The 13,959-nt window shown below is 47.7% G+C and overlaps 6 protein-coding genes across 6 annotated transcripts; 4 read left to right on the plus strand and 2 right to left on the minus strand.

The window, feature by feature from the left end:
* Positions 1-249: 249 nt before the first annotated feature.
* Positions 250-2,657, plus strand: LCP9604111_8337 (uncharacterized protein; the record flags this gene model as incomplete). The annotated part of the gene is made up of 3 exons (XM_039076469.1): positions 250-286; positions 1,240-1,252; positions 1,319-2,657. 3 exons carry the CDS (start codon positions 250-252, stop codon positions 2,655-2,657), a joined length of 1,389 nt encoding a protein of 462 aa, XP_038925722.1.
* Positions 2,658-3,282: 625 nt separating this feature from the next.
* Positions 3,283-4,413, plus strand: LCP9604111_8338 (60S ribosomal protein eL13; the record flags this gene model as incomplete). The annotated part of the gene is made up of 5 exons (XM_039076470.1): positions 3,283-3,285; positions 3,422-3,455; positions 3,562-3,608; positions 3,742-3,900; positions 3,979-4,413. 5 exons carry the CDS (start codon positions 3,283-3,285, stop codon positions 4,411-4,413), a joined length of 678 nt encoding a protein of 225 aa, XP_038925723.1.
* A 554-nt stretch (positions 4,414-4,967) lies between these two features.
* On the minus strand, positions 4,968-6,872 carry LCP9604111_8339 (uncharacterized protein; the record flags this gene model as incomplete). Its single annotated transcript, XM_039076471.1, has 2 exons — positions 4,968-5,910; positions 5,959-6,872. The coding sequence occupies 2 exons, from the start codon at positions 6,870-6,872 to the stop codon at positions 4,968-4,970; spliced, it is 1,857 nt and encodes a 618-aa protein (XP_038925724.1).
* A 145-nt stretch (positions 6,873-7,017) lies between these two features.
* Positions 7,018-7,830, plus strand: LCP9604111_8340 (oxidoreductase-like domain-containing protein; the record flags this gene model as incomplete). Its single annotated transcript, XM_039076473.1, has 1 exon — positions 7,018-7,830. One exon carries the CDS (start codon positions 7,018-7,020, stop codon positions 7,828-7,830), a length of 813 nt encoding a protein of 270 aa, XP_038925725.1.
* Positions 7,831-9,964: 2,134 nt separating this feature from the next.
* On the plus strand, positions 9,965-11,638 carry LCP9604111_8341 (cytochrome P450; the record flags this gene model as incomplete). Its single annotated transcript, XM_039076474.1, has 4 exons — positions 9,965-10,018; positions 10,088-11,197; positions 11,259-11,425; positions 11,479-11,638. The coding sequence occupies 4 exons, from the start codon at positions 9,965-9,967 to the stop codon at positions 11,636-11,638; spliced, it is 1,491 nt and encodes a 496-aa protein (XP_038925726.1).
* Positions 11,639-12,408: 770 nt separating this feature from the next.
* Positions 12,409-12,942, minus strand: LCP9604111_8342 (uncharacterized protein; the record flags this gene model as incomplete). Its single annotated transcript, XM_039076475.1, has 1 exon — positions 12,409-12,942. The coding sequence occupies one exon, from the start codon at positions 12,940-12,942 to the stop codon at positions 12,409-12,411; it is 534 nt and encodes a 177-aa protein (XP_038925727.1).
* Between the last annotated feature and the right edge of the window lie 1,017 nt (positions 12,943-13,959).

The raw sequence follows: 13,959 nt of genomic DNA on the forward strand, positions 1-13,959 counted from the left end.
AGCGGGACAAAGAATGTGGAGGGTGGGGAAAAGTCGCAGTAGCAGTTTCAGTCCTATCAAAATCGTTGTCTTGGACGCAAAGGAATAAAGAACTAGAGGTTTAGAAACCTTTCGGACGAAGCGGATTGTTTACATTTCTAAGGTCTCACAATCCCGCGATCGTCGCCTCAGGCATCGACCGATTTAGTCCCGATCCATGAAATATTTGGTACTAAGCAGATATAAAACAAATATGCATCATTCTAAGTCATGCATTGCTACAATCATATCCAGATCTATTCTTCAAGTATGGAATACCATGGATTCATTGTAATTTGGCGGTTATTTGACCCGTGGCCTATGGTGTCGGATATATATCAAAGAGCTGTCACCTACAAACAAATAGTTCTCCAGCGCAACTTCATGCTTAAACAATTATATTTTGGGCATAATGCTCTTCCGATACTCAATATTCATTTGGTAGCAGATATTAGTAGAGATTACAAAGACCAGACCCTTACTTTTGCCACCGAAGAGCTGGTACCAACTGCTAAGAGATGCCCTTGCGTCTTCTTGTCTGATTTCTCTGACATAACATGGTGCTTTCTTCTAACTAGCTACGGTGTAATTGATTGTTATATGCAATCTCAAGTTTCATCGGTTCGAAGAGTTGTAATACTTGGGTTGTTTTATCTTCTAATGTTATGCAAGAACCCGAAATTTCTCCCAGAACATCTCAAGCCTCCGATAGACAAAGCATCAAGATCAAAACATCTCCATGATATCATATATACATATACTCCGTACAGATCTTGATGCTTATCGGTTGCCTACCCAACCCCCAGCGCTTGCCCGGTCGCGGGTGTTTACTTGCCCTGAGCGTCCCGTGATCGCCAATCTAACCTAAATAGGCTTGGCCGAACTGTATACTCACCTCTGATTGGCCTATATTCTTAGATAATTGATCGGGGCTGGGAGATGGACTAACCCAAAGCGGGTACCTTGAGACTCTCCCGTTCCCAGCCTCCCAGCCCCTCCCAATAACGCTGGAGTTAACCTCTTCCTCTTAAGGTCTCACTCAACTCCATTATTCTCCCTTCTTTCATTCTTCTTCAAGTTCTCCGAGTCATTGTCGTCTTAGCTCGAAATTGAAATTCCCCTTGCTCCACCCCCAGATCCCCCATCTTCTGTTGGTTCCTGAGACAACATACCTGGTCTGAGCATCTGTGTGATCGACCGAACCCAAGTCCTGACTGATAGTTATCTGTCTTCGGTATGTAGATAATTCCTTTGTTCGTCCATGATCTGTTCTACGATAAAGAGGCTGATAAGAAATTAGTGTGAGGACCCGTCTCCCCACGGCTAAACCCTCGTGGTCTTATCGAAGTGATATACTATTGTGTCAGCTCACTTATAACCACACGTCCATCATGTCTCAAAACTTCAACTCCCAAAGTTCCCTGGGTGCACCTGCGGAGATCGTGCCCTCGACTCCAGCCCACCGGGTCACTCTGTCCCCATCGCCGGAGCTCAGCGTCATGGCTAAGCGCCCATCGTCCCAGTCGGATAAGAAGTTCCTCTCACCTCCACCATTGTCGTCATCCGATATGACCCCTCCACCCTCATCTCAGATCCCAGGGGCCCCGCTTCGTTCTCGCTCACACTCGCGCTCCTTGAGCCCTTTGTTGGTGAAGCCCACTGATCTGGATAAGTCGTTGTGCGATGCCTACGGGGCCTCTGAGAACCTGCCCACCATGGAGGATATCGACAACGCCAGCGAAACACAACTGCGCACTATTGCCAAGGAACTTTTAACCGTAGCCCGAGAGTCGCGCATGTCTGCGCTGCACTTCAAACTGCAGAACAGCTTGGTCTCTTTCGCAAGCAATGAAGCTGTCAAGCGTGCCGAGGTGGAGCATCAGCTCGCCAAGCGCGAAGTCGAAATTATTCAGAGCGCCGAGTACCGCAGTCGCTCGCACCCTGCAGATCCCATTACGCCCAACCAGTCCCAGTCTGCCTTAAACTTTGATTATCTTTCGGCTGTTCAACGCTCGCAGGAATTAGAAGAACTCAATACCGTTCTAGACCGAAGACTTCGAAAGGCGAAGCGTGCCATTGATGAAGCTACCAGTCGGTCTATAGACCTCGAGGAGCAGAACCTTATGCTGAAGCGCCGCATTGGTGACAATCGCAAGCACTTTTCTCAGATCTTCAACTACGGCAGCATGTCACCGGGCACTCAGAATGATATACACAATCTCTGTCATGGTGAACACGCAGATGGTCTCGCCGCTCTTCTCTATGCCGATAAACTCACCAACCAGACGCACGCTTATGGTAGTCACTCTGCAACCTCTGTCCCCGTCACCCCGAACCACTCGAAGAACCAGTACATCACTCCAGCTGGGCACCCAAGAGAGGATCACTATGATAGCGACAGCACCGTATCCCTTTCAGCCTCCGAGGCTGCAGAGGAAGCTCGGACCTCCCCGCAGCACATGCGCTCCACTGTCCCCAAGAGCAGCACACTGCTCCAGACAAAGTTGTTTGGACAGGTACAGAAACCTGGTGTGGATCGATCTCGTGCTGGCAAGCGCAAGGCAGGCAGTGACGCGAACGTTGCTGCCACGAAGAAGTCCAGGACTACGAATGGTATTGGCCTGGGCATCAATGCTTGAGTCCATATCCCGTGGCTACTTGAAGAACTCGTGCCACTGACTTTGATATGATTCATGGCCTAGCGTTGCTTTGCTTGTTACGATTATGGGAACCTCACGAATGATGAAGACATGCCAAATATGGTGTTTCCAAGTAGCGAACTGTTTTTTTTTTTTTTTGGGGGGGAGGGGGAATTTGGGTGGCCATGCGACAGTGATCCATGGCCCTTCACATGTGGCGTTATTCAATTGTCTTTTCGGTATGGGAATTATGGCTTAGGGTAGCTATAGACGGGAATTTGGGGATATGAATTTGGGACGGTACAACCATTGTACAATAGGTATAGAGTCTTCAGAGACCAAAATCGAATTACAACATTGAAACAATATACTGAAGTTCAAGCATGATCTCATTGAATAATTCCATGCTTGATATCGTCGCAGACAAGCATAGAAATGAAAAATAAAAAATAAAAAATAGCTCTGGCAGATTACCGAATTCGGCTTGGTTAGGGCTCGCTAAGCGAGGCGGTGTGCCAGTCAGCGGGCGGCCACACGAAAAATGGGAACTTCATTTTCTGCCGTGAAGAGGATTTGACCAGCAACCCTCGACGACCACCACCCGGCTCGATCCCCATCCGTCACCATGGTGCGTTCCCTATCCCTGCTTGAGAGATACAATGAAGGATTCGACTTGTGCGATTGAGAGAAATCGATGGATTGAAATACGCCTCGAAAAGAACGAAAGAAATGGTTGACTGACCGATTGTGTGTGGGATATATAGGCGATCAAGCACAACAACCAGATTCAGAAGAACCGTGAGTGACCCGTCGCTTTTGCAACTCTATGTGTCGCTTCAAACGGACAGAGAGGCTTGGGGAGACCAGACGTTGAAGGAACAGTGATTAACGAATTCTTGAATAGACTTCCACAAGGACTGGCAGCGTCGTGTCCGTGTGCACTTCGACCAGGTACGACTATCCAACATCCCTCCCCCCGACCAGAGAATTCTCTTATTCCGAACGATATCGCAAGCGACTTGGAATCGAGGAAATTTTTCTCTTTGCAGGATATGAATTTGGCCGACTAACATGAATCGCACAGCCCGGCCGGAAGCACCGTCGTCGTGAGGCCCGCATCGCTAAGGCGGCTGCTGTTGCTCCCCGTCCGGTCGACAAGCTGCGTCCCGTTGTCCGATGCCCCACCATCAAGTACAACCGCCGTGTCCGTGCCGGTCGTGGTTTCACCCTCGCTGAGCTGAAGGTAAAATGAGCCGCGTCGAAGGTGGAGGTGTTACGGAGAAACAACTTGCTGACTCATGTTTCTTTTTGCGCTTTATAGGAAGCTGGTATCCCCAAGAAGCTTGCTCCCACCGTCGGTATCTCCGTTGACCACCGCCGCACCAACTACTCTAAGGAGTCTCTGGTTGCCAATGTCGCCCGTCTCCAGGACTACAAGGCTCGCCTGATCCTCTTCCCCCGCAAGAGCGGTCAGTTCAAGAAGCTTGACTCCTCCGCTGAGGACGTCAAGGCCGTCAAGGCCACCGTCGCTGAGGGCAAGCGTGACGGCATCGCCACCCGTGTTGAGGCCACCTTCCCCATCACCAACCCCACCGCTGCTGAGGCCGTTACCGAGGTCAAGCGCGACTCCCTCCCCAAGGGCGAGGAGGCTGCCTACCGTCGTCTCCGTGACGCCCGCGCTGAGGCCCGCTACAAGGGTATGCGCGAGAAGCGTGCCAAGACCAAGGCTGATGATGAGGCCAATGCCAAGAAATAAATGTGTTAATTCCCTCCTCGTGCTGATGATGATGATCGGGTCGGTTTTCGAATCGGGGATTAGTGTACTGTGGCATGGCGTTACGCCTCTTCCTTGATTCCCTCTCTCCCTCCCCAACTTTTACTCCTTTTTGTCTCTAAAAGAAAGAACTCGGAAGATCTCTCGAAATTCAAAACTGCCCAATTCTCTCAATCTCGGCTTTGTGCCTGTACATCTCATAATTTTGTGGTTGTCTAGGCGTTGTATCTTGAGCTTCCGGCGAGAAGAACATTGAACCCTTGTAGTTGATTTCACTATATACTTTGTAGCTTCGATATCGATTTAAGTTTCCTAGATGCCTATTCGGATGGGAATTATAGCATGTCAATCAATTACTGCATCTATGAACGTGCCGCAATACAATCAGTGACTGATTACATAGCTAATTCAGCTCGTTTATAAGACAGAAAATTCATTATCTCATACTTTAGAGGAACACGTGAGCTCTGCTCGGGTATCTTGAGATCACTCCAACACCTGACGCTGACAATCGCACCGGAATACCAAAAAAAAAATCAAAGACCACCGAACAAAGCACCAAGAGCACCTTCAGTCGCCCTTACCACCGCATCAACATGTATACCACCCTCGATACCTCGCGTGACCAAAGCGCCATCCTCACGTAGCAACGCATGGAAAAGCTTCTTGGCCTCCTGATCGATCTTCTTATCTACCCCGGGGATCGACACGCTAATCTCAGGCCGCAGCTGAGGCTCTCCGGTCCATTCATCCAACACCAAAGTATTTGACAAAAGCACTCGGAGACTGGAGTCAGGGGATTTAGGGCTGATGACCATCGCGCTCCGATCTAAATGCGGGACCAGTCGTCGCAGTTCAGAAAGTCTGATGAGGCCGTTCTTGCTTTCCGAGGCAGTATCCTTTCTACCCTGAGAGACCCGAGGGCCATACTCATGGTCAATGTGTGCCCACAAACGAGCGCGAGTAATTGCAGATTCCCAGTAACGGTTTATTCCCCAGCATAGAGTTGCCACGTCAAGTTTCAAAAGAGGGTTCTCTAAGCGAGTATTGATCCATCGACGGAGAGCTTCGGGGACTTTTCTTTTCTTGCTGTCACTGCCAGCAGGCACTGACAGAGAAATCAAAGACTGGGTCTCGAGGTTCGTCTCATAGACAACAGTCACATGATATAGACTTGCTGGGAACGGAGATGGAGGAGAAAAGGTCAGTGTGTGTGTTTCGAACAGCTCCTCCCTACGTGATGACCGAGTTGTACGGGTTTTGAGGGTCAAGGGCGCGAAGGCTGTTAGGTATGGCAGTGATTGAGAGGCTTCTTGCAGGGCAAATGGATTCGTCGGCAGCGATGATAATTTCCGTTTTGGGCGAGGGATATTGGCGGAGAACGGGAGTAGAGTGGCGAGGAGGGATGATACCGATTTAGGGGCTGTTTTTGGTACTGGGAGACTTGTACGATTCGCCTCTTCGGATGTGAGTAAAGACCTAGAGATTGTCAGCAGTATCCAAGCCGAGTTTGCTTGTGGAACCTACAGAAATTCGTCGAGTCCTCTCGTGTCGCCGTCCGAGTCAGGATTAGACTCGATTTTGTGTGCCCATTGTTCCAGTTTTTCAACTTCGCTTCTCAGCCGTCGCAGATCTGCAGCGCTCTTCTCGCGCGAATTGCGTTTCTCGCGAACAGCTGCTGAAACTTCACCCAAGTCTGAAGCTGTCTCCAGGTCCTCCAGCGGAGGGGATTGGAAGTTCACTGCCTTAAGTGGGCTTTCGTACAAAGCATTGATAGTTCTTCGTTTCGCTCGTTTCTCCTGTCGCCTACTGGGGCTGCTACTCAACATTCCCCTGGGTCGATCTGGGGCCTTTTCTAGACCTAATTGTGTGGGCGTGGGGGGAAGATCGGGTTCGAGGATATCTTCATCCATGAAACCGGAGTCCGGATCCATATCCATATATGCTTCTCTTGTGGCGCTACCCAATTCCAATGCCAATTGACGCTCGGGGGTATTTGATTCGGGATTCTTTGGCTGTGGCATTGGGGATCCAAATACTAAATCTCCTGGGAAAATCCTCCTTGAAATCCTGCGCGGGGGTTTTGAGAACGCTTGAACGCCACTTGAGCGCCTGCTGGGGGAACTTTCGGGCGCTTCAGAGCCTCGAGGTCGAGTGAGGGGACTTGCGGAGGCATTGAGCGAAGGTCGGAGTGCTTTGCGATCGCGTAATCCAAATTTTCGAGGATCTTGTTGCCCACTGTCTCTGCTTGCTGGTCGTCGGACAGGAGATCTGCTAATTGCGCGCTCTAATAAATCGGGATGTGATCGTGCAAGACTGGCCCTCGTTGGAGACTGGAAGGAGGGCCGTCTCGACCGATGGGCTTCATTTTGAGGAATCTCTGGCGCTACAGGAATGCCTGTAGTCTCGTTGGTTTTTCGCTTTTTTGCTAAGGAATCCATTGCTGCGTGGGGTGTTCGTCTGGCCCGGCGCGCAGATGATGACCTCAGAAAGATAAACAATCGTGAATTGTTTGCAGTGTTTGCATTATGACCTAATTTCCCTTCGTCAATGCACGAACATTCTTGTCTTTCTCCAACTCACACTATGGAGTGTCTCTTGACGGGTACAAGACACTGGCTGCGGAGCTCCGTGTCTCAAATCCGCTCTTTCCCTGTTGGAACGGATCCTTCATTCGCTTCATATCGACAATATGTGCTGGTTCCGACTCCCCGGCGCATGAACGGACACAGCCAATCCGACCAACCCAATACCCCAGCTTCCCTAGAGGAAACTGCAGAGCCTCTTCAGGCCTACCCTCTGTCAGGATACTATTCATTGATATTGAAATCGAACTCGCCATACGCTGGTGGTGCACCGACATCACGCCCGACACCCACTCGGCCCGAGGCCAAACCGACGCCGGCATCTACTGTCGCACCGCAATCGCCCCAAGAAAGAATGGCGATCGTTTTTGGCAGCCCTCTCACCGGTCCAGGCCGAACCTCGCGCTACAATCCTGGTGAAGCTCCTCCAGAGTCAATGTGGAAAACTATAAACGGAGTCCCCATTCCTCCCCAACCCGAGGAACCGGACAACTGCTGCATGAGTGGCTGCGTTCACTGTGTCTGGGATGACTTCCGGGATGAGATGGAAGACTGGGCATCCAGGATCACAATGGCTAAAGCTAAAGGTGGGCCTGAGAAAGGAACACGGGACATGCGCTGGGCACCTCGGGCGGAAGTCCGCGCAGCCAGTGGAAGCATGGATGATGATGGCGGTGGCAGCGAAACAAACTGGACACTGCCGTCTGAACACGATGACCTGTTTTCCAATATCCCTGTTGGTATTCGGGAGTTCATGAAAACCGAGAAAAGGTTGCGGGTGAAACGTCAACATGAGGGTCTAGCTACAGTGTGAGCCCTTGCGGCTGATTTTGGTTGCTTCTCGGTTTTTTATACCCCGTGTCATACTACATTGGAACAAAATGGGGATCTGTGTCTAGATCAGACACAGTATCAGGTATAGAGATAGACTGTACATAAATGATGCCATAACGTTTTTATACCTTGTTGAAGAGATTATTCAGACTATTGTAGTATAGACATTGATATAATTAGTGTAATCCTTATATGACCCTGAGGATCATTAGTATTTTGATAATTCGAAAGGGAAAAACTTGAATTGCCCGTGAGACGTTTCACCAAGCAAATTTCGGTATCATTAACAGCAATACCTGCAGCATTCATTATTGATGGAGAGTGTGACACCGGTAATACCGCACAGGTTCCTCGAATTATCTTGGAGAATGCGATTGATGCTTCTACCAGAGTGTCTTGTCGGGCTCTGTGTTCAGTAAAATGTCATCACGACAAGTAGCTCATGAAAGACTCGGATCATACTACTTTTTGCGTTCTGCGCCTGTACACTCCTCCTTCTCCTAATGGAAATATCATGTATTGCTGTGAACAGGCTTTACTGAGAATTTTGTTAAATGGACCCCCCAGCTTAGAGCAATTCACCCACATCATACTTAATGACAGTCAGTTATTACCTGATATGAAACCATGGTCAGCTGAAACAGGAGGATGGCATTATCTTGGATTCGTGAGTCAAAATCCAACTAAAAGCACAGAAAATGAAGATTCTAAGGACTTGATTCAAAACACACAGAGTCTTGAATGAGGCCATTATATTATTTCGAGTATTCAATTCATAAGCTAACCTTGGAATTCCTGCAGGCCTTTCTCACTGCCTTTTTAAGATGCTTCCTCACCAGGGAAGGACAAGCTTCGACTCCACAGAGGAATATAATTCATTTCTTGGGGCTCGCAAATGTTTCCTCAAACCGATTTAGAAATGCTGCAAGATGTCCTCCGTGCAAATGATTGTCTCCCACTGAAAATGTATGGATTGCCACATGGATGCAGAGGGCACACATAGAGACGACATGTACTACAACGCATACACACATATTTGTAATTATCATGATAGTAACAAGACTTTTGGTCTCTGGTTAGCCCAGCTTTCTCAGAGTAAATTTGGCCATTTGAGAAGGTCTCCGATTAACATAGCCTATTGTTCAATGTGGATATCGTAGTCTGTGGCTCTTCGGATTGCCCAGTAAACACGGCCTTTATGCTGCATTTCCTGCGCAGAATTATATTTACTCTCGGCATAAAAAAGATACATACATGGATTGCTAGTACAAGCATAAATCTTTTATGTCATGCTCATACAAAGGATAAGAGATTCATAAAAAATATAGCTCTTGTATACATATGCAAATAGACTTTGTGTATTTTGGTATCAATATTGATAAGTATTAAGCATACTACTTTGAGGTGCTATGCAATCTCTATATATGGTATTTTTAAGGTGCCTCTCGCACTTCGATACTAATTTCAAGGTTGCTTAGAATACATTAGTGATAGAACGACCTAACTGTGCTTAAATTACATATTAGTCTTATTTATGGGCTGAGTGAAATGGATGTCACGGATTTTGTACCCTTTGTATGGGCATTACATCAAGATTTATTCATGGGCCGCGACCAACCCAGGGAAGGTTTTCATGAGCTTGGCTACATTAGCTTGGAACACTAGCTTCTCCAATGACGGTGTGTCTATTATATGAGACTTCAACATTCGATCCTTATTCAAAATGTCTGGACTGTGTGTTGAAAGCATCTAGGTGAATACCCAGTCCTAATTTATTTATAAGGGATGGGTGGGAAGAGATTCTCGGATTCAAAGGACAACAAGTCTCTCCTAATATCTATTTAGATTGAAACCAAGCTGGGCCATGTACATATTCCCAGGCCTCTTGTTGGGCTAGAATCGTGCTATGCAGAGTGCGGGGTCTCAGTTCATAGATCATCATAATGCAGAGATTTTGTGCATTAAGTTTTTATGTCACACATGTGAGAGTGGCAAGGAGGAAAGGAGGAGTATAAGTACTCTCGAAATGTCGTGGATGTTGTGAATATTCTCGAATCTTATGCTTGACAGCCCTAATCATAGCGGTTATTCCTGGTCTTTCGGCACTTTTAAACATGCAAGACTTCTCAAATATAGCTCCCGCTTTGCTGAAGCTAAGCCTGACGTTGGTAAGTATACGCTGGTCTTTCAGGTTGTTTCGATGGAATTCGGCTAACTAAGGGCTTACTTCTAAATAGATCCCACTTTACCTCATCGGTCTCCTGGCCTATAATGTCTACTTCCACCCTTTGTCCAAATATCCTGGACCTAAATCTATGGCAGCTACACGTCTGCCTTATATTCGCATGATCCTAGGTGGCCGGTTCCCACAAAAGATGAAAGCATTGCATCAACAGTACGGCGATGTAGTTCGCATTGCCCCCGATGAACTTTCTTTCATAGACGGCGCGGCCTGGAAGTCAATCTATGGCACACGTGTTGGCCATGGTCAGAAGTCTAAAGATGATCGATTCTATGCACCAACCGCTGGAGAAGCTCCCAGTATCATCATCTCCAATGACGCCGACCATTCCCGCTTTCGACGTCTATTGTCGCACGCATTCTCCGATAGCTCACTGCGCGGCCAGGAACCTATAATTAAAGGCTATGTTGATCTTTTGATGCAGCGCTTGCATGAGAATATCGATAGTGGCACAAATACCGTGGACATGGTGGCCTGGTATAACTTCACAACCTTTGATATTATTGGAGACCTGGCTTTCGGTGAGCCTTTCGACTGTCTCAAGAATTCGGATTACCACCAATGGGTATCCATTATCTTCAGTTCGCTCAAGTATGGTGCCTACGCAAATGTGTCTCGACGCTTCCCGGGATCGAAATACATCCTCCCATACATCACTCCTAAGTATGTCCTCTCGCAGAGGAATACACACCTAGCCTTGACTGAGGAAAAAGTCCAGAGTCGCATAGCCAAGTCTAATGAGAGACCTGATTTCTTTGGCAACATTTTGAGGTATCGAAATACCGAGAAAGGATTCAGCATCCCAGAAATGATCACCAATGGCAGTACGTTGATCATCGCCGGCTCCGAGACCACTGCAACTGTGCTCTCTGGGGTGACGTATCTGCTGCTGAGAAATCCACGCGTTCTGGCAAAGCTTCAAGATGAGATCAGATCAACATTTGCAAAAGAAGAAGACATCACCTTGGAATCCTGCAATAAACTAGAGTATTGTGTGGCCGTCCTCACTGAGACTCTTCGATTGTATCCACCCGTTGCAGTTGGATTACCTCGTATTGTTGATGCCCAGGGTGATATGATTGCTGGGAACTGGATTCCAGGCGGGGTAAGTACAAAGCTTGCTTAAAAAGCCATACAGCATACAGCACCTCTTACGCCTTTTATAGACCGTTGTTTCCGTCTCCCATCTCGCTGCCAGTCACTCCCCTGCCAACTTTGCCGATGCAGAGCAGTTTATCCCAGAGCGGCATTTGGACGACCCTCGTTTCTCGAATGACAGTAAAATTGCAATGCAACCGTTCAGTTTCGGTCCTAGGAACTGCATTGGACGCAAGTAAGTTTTTAGTGTCTCTACTGTATTCGCTTTTTGCTCATATATATGTCTAGTCTGGCATATGTCGAAATGCGTATCATTCTTGCTCGCATGGTCTTCAACTTCGATATGGAATTGGACCAGCCTGAAAAGGACTGGGTGGATCAAGAATGTTATGTGCTATGGAACAAGCCAAAGCTGATGATTAAACTAAAGCCGAGAGTTTATTCCTAATGAAGCTGATAGCATCGAGGCTACAGCTTTGTCGGGGCATTATGCATGAAGGACCCATGTTGAATACTGATATCAGATTGGATTTCTGAGGGAAACTTGCAACTTGCGAGTTACAGGACGACGATATTACGTTGTCAAAGAGTGTCAAAGAGTAGCTTCGGAAATTTCATCTGATCATTTATGCTGAATGATTCTAAGGTGTTGTAAGTCTCCCATAGTATCAAGGGCTATCTTTAGCGGAAAGGCACTACAATTGTCTTATTGAAAGCACTAGTTCAGCGACAGATACATGCATACTAGGGTAGCTGGGTATCATGAACAACTCAAGAATACAATCCCATATGCGAAAGGCCATTCGACTGTCAAAGAAGCGATGTACGGAGATCCACATTGGTCACCAGGTCCAGTCCGAGCTATCAGTATACCAATCCAGCCTGTCAGATGGCTTTTCCAATCCCCATAACACGTAGGTCTCGTCTTAGAACGGCTCAGTGTCCATTGGATAGGCTCCTCGGAATCCGGAAATGTGCCTAAAAGTGATTAACTCATCGCCATCGGCATTCATAGATTGGTTAGTTGAATAGAATGTCGGAACTACCTACATAACCTTGGTCACATCATCGTAGATAATCTTGCTCGGAGGGGTAAGTCCAGGTTGCCAAGAACACCTACTAAGTTCTCTTCGTTGTATTAGTATAGATAGTTCTCGAAGTTTTGGACGTGTAGGGGTTATGATCTTACTCATAGGCAGTAGGAAAGGCGGAACGTAGTCACTGGCGGTATTCAAAGTCGCGTTTCCAGAAAGTATAGTAGTCAACGGGCTCACCAGGCACCCCTTCCCACGCAACGTAGTTGATGTAACCACCAGGTACAAATTCTTCGACACCTTGCAACCCTTCCCCATAGCCAAGCAATTTCGGTACTGCCATGCAGTTTTCGCGATCAAGAGATACAAGCGCTTTAAGCTCCGTGTGGGTGCACTGGCTTACAGCCTGCTGGGCTCGGACTTCTGGAACGCTAGAAAAGGTACCATCAAGAGGGATCTGCATATAGATCCGCATGAAGCCCTGCTGAGTAGGGTCTAGAAGGCTGTGACAAGAGAACTTAATTACGGCAAACGGAGGCCCCGGTTGTCGCTCATATTCCTCCTGGGTCATCGTTTGGTAATCTTCGGATATTTTCTCGCCAATAACGAACGTACGAGGGGGCGAGAGGGAAGGCTGGTCGAGTTTGATTTCAGTGCCGCCCAGGTGATCGAAGTTTATCGAGGGGATCGTTACGACGAAGCCCCTAGAGCGAGACATTGCGACAAGGGAAAGGAGACGAAAGGTTGAGTAGCTTCAAGATTCAGAAGAAATGAAAACGCTCTGGTGAAGTTGATAAACAAGCGGGTTGTTAAATTCAAGTGCTTAGCAGAGAGAAAAGAAGGGCGTGGAGATGATAGAGAAGTATTACGGATTATTGCCTAATGTCTTGGGTGTTAACAGGTGTTAACCGTGGAACAATAACATCCATGGATAACCTTCCAAATTTCTCCAGCTCCAACCTGTTAAGCCCACAAACGTTTTGGATGCAACACCCAACTTTTATCAACCAACCGGACCGGAGTCAACTTGATCAATATCCCTTCACAACACTCCGGCGCTGATCTACTCCTACAGGGTCCATCCCGGTTAGTGAGGTCTCCATTCGTCCACGGGTACCTAGGTAGGCAGCCCTGGAGGGCACCGGTTGTTGTTTTGTCCCAAGGTAACACCTTGAATATCTGCGAGGTATGCCTATCTCCGGCACAATGGTGACAACAAGTCACAATCCCCAGGTTATTCGCACTACCTGAATAGGAAAGTCCAGGGCTTCGCGGGAGGTGAAGTTATATAGTGGGTCTCGACTATTTCCTCGTGTGCTTGGCATTAACCTTATGTGGTGTATAGATCCGACTTTGACTGACAGTGGTTCATGATCTGTTTTGGTACTAGTAATATGAGATAAATTCAAGCTCAATATCTGGGCAGACGCCGAAGTTCCCCGCCATAGTTTCCCCAGGAAAACTTTGATGGGGGCGTGAGGATATAAAAGAGCGTCCCCTGAGAGAGGCAGGGGCGAAAAAAAGGTTCTAATCTTCTAATCTGTGAATCAAACCTTTACATCAAATATAACTTGAGCCTCTCTATCGGATATCATACAAAATGGCTTTGGGTATCATTCAACTGAATGAGCGCCATGCACCTGGAACGTTTCTACTATTCGATGAATCATCCACACATGTCTCCTCCCAGACAAAGTTTGGCACTGGAAAGGTAATTACAGAAGGGATAACCGGC

This window comes from Penicillium roqueforti (assembly GCF_015533775.1).
Source record: "Penicillium roqueforti strain LCP96 04111 chromosome Unknown scaffold_31, whole genome shotgun sequence".
Lineage (NCBI taxonomy): Eukaryota > Fungi > Ascomycota > Eurotiomycetes > Eurotiales > Aspergillaceae > Penicillium > Penicillium roqueforti.